The sequence below is a fragment of the Delphinus delphis genome, chromosome 8, assembly GCF_949987515.2.
Source record: "Delphinus delphis chromosome 8, mDelDel1.2, whole genome shotgun sequence".
NCBI classification, from domain to species: Eukaryota; Metazoa; Chordata; class Mammalia; order Artiodactyla; family Delphinidae; genus Delphinus; species Delphinus delphis.
Window position 1 is genome coordinate 59336417 of NC_082690.1, and position 6225 is coordinate 59342641.

The 6225-nt window shown below is 54.5% G+C and overlaps 1 protein-coding gene across 1 annotated transcript in view; it reads right to left on the reverse strand.

Annotated features, from left to right (window-relative positions):
- Positions 1-6225, reverse strand: part of ARHGEF17 (Rho guanine nucleotide exchange factor 17) — a 55784-nt gene that overhangs the window by 16145 nt on the left and 33414 nt on the right. The window contains exon 2 of the mRNA XM_060018308.1: positions 3900-3977. Within this exon, the coding sequence (XP_059874291.1) occupies positions 3900-3977 (78 nt within the window). The remainder of the gene's footprint in view (positions 1-3899; positions 3978-6225) is intronic.

Below are 6225 nucleotides of genomic sequence, written 5' to 3' on the forward strand. Positions count from 1 at the left end.
CTGACAGGGATTCAACCCAGGCTATGGCACGTCCTAGCTCTGTGAACCTGAGCAAGTTGCCTTACTTCTCTGTGCTTAGTTTTACCATCTGTAAAATGGGGGTTTATAGTGAGGTTTATATGAATTAACTTATGTAACACACACATATCAAGCACTCAATAAATGTCAGCTCTTAGTACTACTTGCTACGGTCTGAATGTGTCCCCCCAAAATTCGTATGTTGAAACCTAATCCCTGATGCGGTGGTTATTTGGAGGTGGGGCCTTTGGGAGGTAAGAAGGTCATGACGGTCAAGCTCTTGTGAATGGGATTCGCGCCCTTTAAAAGAGGCTCCAGAGAGCTCCCTCAGCCCTTTCACCACGGAAGACACAGTGAAAAGAGCCGTCCATAGACCAGGAAGCTAGTCCTCACCAGCAATGAATCTGCCAGCACTTTGACCTTGGACTTCCCAGCCTCCAAAACTATGAGAAATAAATTTCAATTTGTTTAAGCCACCCAGTCTAGGGAATTTTTATTACAGCAGCTCAAAGAGACTTAACAGTCTGTTACCACTTAATAGATGGATGACCCTGGGCAGGTTTCTTAACCTCTTTGAGCCTTCATTTCCTCAGATGAAGCAGAGCATTATAATATCTGCCTCACAAGGTTAATACAAGGATTAAAGGTGATTTTAGATACACACACTCACACACACATGCATGTATGCAGGCAGAATTGCCAGGCAGTTCCGCTAAGTTATTCACGCATCTCATAATCTTGCACCTGAGACATGTACTATTATTATTCCCACTCAACAGACAAGGAAACAGAGGCAAGAGACTGGATATGTAACTTGTTCCACGTCACATGGCTGGTCAAGAGGTAGTGCCAAGTTTGAACACCGGGGGCCTGGCTCCAGAGCTGTGCTCTGCACCCCTGGGCTGGACCTCAGTCCCTCCAACACACCAGGGCTGCCTCGAGGGACAGCTGGCTTCAGCTGACACTGTCTTGGCTCACCTCCACCCTTCCCCACCCAGCTCTCAGACTGGTGTCCTCGGCACCATCCTCCCTTAGCTCTTCCACCCGCAGGCCCTGCAAGCCTCCACGTGTGCAGCCCTGCAGCCTGGAGACTCGGAGGCAGAGAGGCACGCCCAGCCCCATCACCTTTTAATCTTCGCGCTGAGAGAAGGGGATGATTAGTTACATCTTGCAGACAAAACCACGGAGGCTCAGAGGGGTGACGTGATCAGGCTAGCATCACCCAGAAGGGAGGCAAGTGACTCAATCCCTGGACTGTCTGACTCCCATGCCTTTGACTCCCACCTAGGGGACGACAAAGGACCCCTCAGACCCCTGCATGTCTACTCCTGCCTGGCAGGCAGGGGCACCTCTTAAAGGTGGAATTCCAGTTATGGCCCTCCTGTTACTTCCTTGTACTCACAGTAAAGGCCAGCTCCTTGCCCAGCAGCCACACTGGCCACCTCCCCATCCCTAGCTACTCTAGGTTTCCTCCGGCCTCCTAGCCATTGTTCCCGCGGTGCTCTCCGCCTGGAACAACTCCCTCCGGGCTCTCCCTTTACTTAACTCCTACCCACCCTTCAGGTCTCAGCTAAACACCCAACACTCTGGCCCCCAACACTCTGGCCCCTGACACCAGGGCAGACCCCCAGTCTGTGTTCTCATCTCTCTATGCATTTAAAAAATATATATGCATAAAAGCAATGTATTTTTGTGGCAAAATATACATAGCATAAAATTTGCCATTTTAAACATTTTTAAGTGAACAGTTCAGTATGCCCACATTAAAGTACATTCATGTCGGGATTTCCCTGGTGGCACATTGGTTAAGAATCCACCTGCCAATGCAGGGGACACGGGTTTGAGCCCTGGCCCAGGAAGATCCCACATGCCACAGAGCAACTAAGCCCATGTGCCACAACTACTGAGCCTGCGTGCCACAACTACTGAACCCCGTGGGCCTAGAGCCCGTGCTCCGCAACAAGAGAAGCCACCACAATGAGAAGCCCGCGCACCGCAACGAAGAGTAGCCCCCGCTCGCCGCAACTAGAGAAAGCCCACACAGCAACAAAGACCAACACAGGAAAGAGAGAGAGAGAAAAAAAGAAGGAAGGAAGGAAAGGAAGGAAAGGAAGAAAATTCATGTTATGGAACCATCACCACCATTCATCTCCAGAACTCCTTTTCATCTTCCCCAACTGAAACTCTGTACCCATTAAACACCAACTCCCCATTTCCCCTTCCCCCCGCCACTGGCAATCCCATTCTACTTTCTGTCTTTATGAATTTGGCCATTCTACGTACCCCATATAAGTGGAATCATTCAGTATTTGTCCTTTTGTGACTGGCTTAGTTCACTTAGCATAATGTCAAAGAATTTGTTGTAGCATGTGTCAGAATTTCCTTCCTTTTTAAGGTTGAAAAATACACTAAGTATACTCTCCGTGCACTTTTGCATCACCATTTGTCCTCATGCATGGTCTGCCTGGTTACTGTCAGTCTCTGCCACAGACTGTGAGCTCCAGGAGACAGGACCTTACCCCTCACGCTCACTGCTGAACCCCCCAGAGAACGCTGCCTGCTACGCAGAAGGCGCTCGTTGCAGATTTGTGCAATGAATGAATGAACACTCTGAATGTTTCCAGGGCTCTCCCTTCCACCCTTTGCTCTTGCTCTGCCCAGGCGGCTTGAACAAACTTGTCCTCAACTGTGACTGCCAGGCCCCACTTCAGCACAGACCCACGCTTTCTATCCTGGGCCCCAGACCCACAGGTGCATCCCAGATCCTGGGCTTTCCCAGACCCACGCATCTGAACCTGAACTCACCCTCTTGCCCCACCTGTTCTAGGTAGCGCTCCTCTAGTGCCTTCATCGCCCAGGCCAGAGCCCAGGCATCACCCCGGGCTTCCCCACCTTGCCCCACACAGCCAACCAGTTACCATGCCTGGCCCGACCAGTCCACTTCCTAAATGTCTGTCCCCAACTCTCCCTCCCTGCAGCCTCTGGCCTGGTCGTGGCTTCTCCTCCCTTGCCTGACCTCAGTGGCCGCGGCCTCCTCTTCTGCTGCCCCTCTTCCCAGCAGTCAGACAGATTTTGTAAAGCATGAGGGAGGCTACACATCACCCCTGCTCAAAGCCTCTCGGTAGTCTCCAGGGCGCTTGGTAGAGTCCAAACCCTCCTCCTGGGATCGAGGGCCCCCACCACGTGAGCTCTGCTGGCTCCCTCAGTGTCACCACAGGACTGACCCTTTGTGCTCTGTGCCGGCCACATGGACCCCTGAAAGTGCCAGGCCCCTCCTTACTCGACTTTGCACATGCTGTTCCTGCTGTTGAGAGGCAGGGTAGGAGGAAGCCAGCACCTCCTCCAGGGAAAATTCCCTGAGCCCACACCTCCCCGGCGTCCCCTGATGCCTTGAGAGCCCATATACTCAACCGTGTCCCCAGCAGGACTGTCACCTCCTGTGGCAGAGGCTTATCTCTTATTCATCCCTGTGTTTCCTGCACCTGGAACAGGGCCTGGCACAAAGCAGGTGCTAACATTTAATTCCATTCAACCAATATTCTTCCAGTCAATGAATAAAGTGAAGGCGGGGGGTGGGGAAGCAGAGGGGATTCACAGATCCAAGCTCAGACCCAGGGCTGCCAAGGTGGGTGGAAGGATGGTAGGAGGAGGGAGCATCTGCCCTGGGGTGCCCCGCTCCCACCAGCATTAAGGCCCCTCCCGCATTCTCTCCTGCCCTGGAGGGGGCTTCCTCCCATGGAGGAATGGGATGCCCCAGCGTCATTCCTCTCTAACTTCAGTCCCCTGTCCACAAAATGGGTTTGTTCCCACATGTCTGACAGCCACCTAGACTCAGAATGGTTGCTCTCAGGGACCCAGGCCAGGGCAGCCTCAAGCCTCACCTGCATCAGGGTTCGCAGTGACTCCACATACGACTGCTCTGTGTCCAGCAGGGTCATGGTCACATGCTTCCGCATGTCCTGGGGGGACAGAAGGCAGAGGATGAGCAGTGCCTTGTTCCTCTCACGCCCCCCACCTTCAGTCACACGGGCCCAGAGAGCCCATCCATGCCCTCTCCCCGGTCTTCAAGGCCTGTCCTCCCCACAAAGCACCCTGGACCCCCACTCTGCAGGTCTGTGCTCATGTGCTCCCCCTCAGGCAGTGCCTCCTCCTGCAACTCAAATGCCTGCCTCCCCGGACTGTGCCCCTCAACCCTTGCCCCTCTGCTCCCATCCCCACGGCTACTGGCCGATCTGGAGATCTCCTGTTTACTTCTTGGCTCCCCTGTTGGGCTCCTGAAAAGAACTCAAAAAAAACCCAATAACTTCTCACATCTGTGAAAGTCAATGCCTCCAGGCCACCCCCCACTCCAGCTGCCAACTCTGAAAACCCCACCTTCAGGCTCAGCACTGTGGGGTCAGTCCCTACCTTGGGCTTCACAGCCTTCCAGAAAGTCAAAAATGTCACCTCCTGCTACATATGAAGAAAAGGTGGCCCAGAGAGGTAAAGTCAGTGCTGAATGTCATGCAGCAAGGTGGGGGCAGGGCGCAGCCACTCTCAGACAAGCCTGGATCCCAGTTCACTCAGTAAAAGAGGCTAACTGAGCCTTACTCCACACCAGGCACTATTCTAAGCATTGTGCATTATTTTACCCTTTTGACCACTCTGTGAGGTCTATGTGACTATTCTTCCCATTTTAAGGATGAGGAAAAGGAGATCCAGGCATCAACACCTCCATCCTGAGGCTCTGATGATCTCTGCATTATGGAGTCCCTAAGGGGTCACCCAAACTCTGCACCCACACACCCAGGGACAAGGTGCATATCCCTGACAGGGCAGCCCATATTCTGTGGGAAGGTTTTGCTGGAAGTCAGTCTAAGGATGCCCTCTCTGTGTTCCACCCCCTGGGACTCAGTTTACCTACTGCCCCCTGCCACCAGTTTCTATGCCTCTGGCCCGCTCCTCCTCCAGGAAGCCTTCCCAGGTGGCGCACCTCCAACAGATGCCCTTCCCAGGAAAGGACTCCACTCTAGGTCTCCTCCAAGCCCTGGAGTGGTCCTGAGCAAGGTCCCAAACTCCCCAGGGCCCAGACCTCTGGGGCTTATACTTCCCTCTCCACTCTCCCTCCCAGTCCCCTCAGCTTGGCCTCAGCTGGAGTCTGGGCTCCAGCCATCAAGGCCTGCTAGTCTGCGTGGATGCTCTTTGCACGTGGCAATGCCATGGTGGGTTGTCCATGTCTGTGGCATCCTTCTAGTCCCCACCCTTGGGAGCCCCTCAGGGCAGGGACTCAACCAGTGGAGCTGCCTTGGTCACTACTGCACCCAGGGTATGTCTGCTGAGTGTGCCCAAGTGCCGGGCCGGTCCAGCCTGCCTGATCCAGCCACTGCTCGTCCCTCTGCTCGCGGACACCTTAGGTCCCCCCACCCCCCGACCCAGGGACTCAGGGATCATGCCTGTCCCCAAGCCTGTACTATGACGAGACATACTTAGAAAAGTGGTCTCCTCTGCTAGGAACTCAGGGATGGGGGTGTGAATGACACCCCCTTGGGGGAGGGGAAGAGGCTGCCTTGCCCACCCCCCAGCCCTGTGCTCTATTGGGTGAGAAGGCACTGAACCCTGCCTCGGAGCCCCAGCTACAGCCAGACCATCTATCCTCAGTGCTTCTGAGGCCTTTAAAACACCGGGGCAGCTTCCAGGAGGAGGCAGCACCAGTTAGGCCCACCCTAGGATGAAGAGCTTGGGAGAGCATCAAGGGCCAGAAGGGCCTCCCAAGGAAAGGCCCAGATGCCCCATCTCCTGCAGGGACACCTCAGCACTTCACAGATATGGCCTCATTTCAGCCTCACCCTCATAGCTCTGTGACAGGACTTGTTATCTCCACTTCACAGGTGAGGAAGTCAAGTCAGAGAAGTGACCTGACCTGTCTGGGGTCACACAGCCAGTGGCTGGCAGAGCAGGGACCTGAGTCTCTTCAGCCCCCTCAAGCTGAGCCTTCGGGCCCAAGAATCCGGAGTTCACACTCTGACCAGCCAGCCGTGGGCCACAGGGTCCTCAGCCTGGCCCTTACCAGCTGTGTCACCTTGGGTGGTCACTTAACCATCTGGGCTTCCACATTCTCCTCTATGAAATGGAACAAATAATACCTCCCTCCTAGGGCTGGGAAAGCAAGGAGCTGGGGAGCGGGGCAGCTCTCTCCACACACCGGGCCTTTCAGGTCCTCTGCCTCAG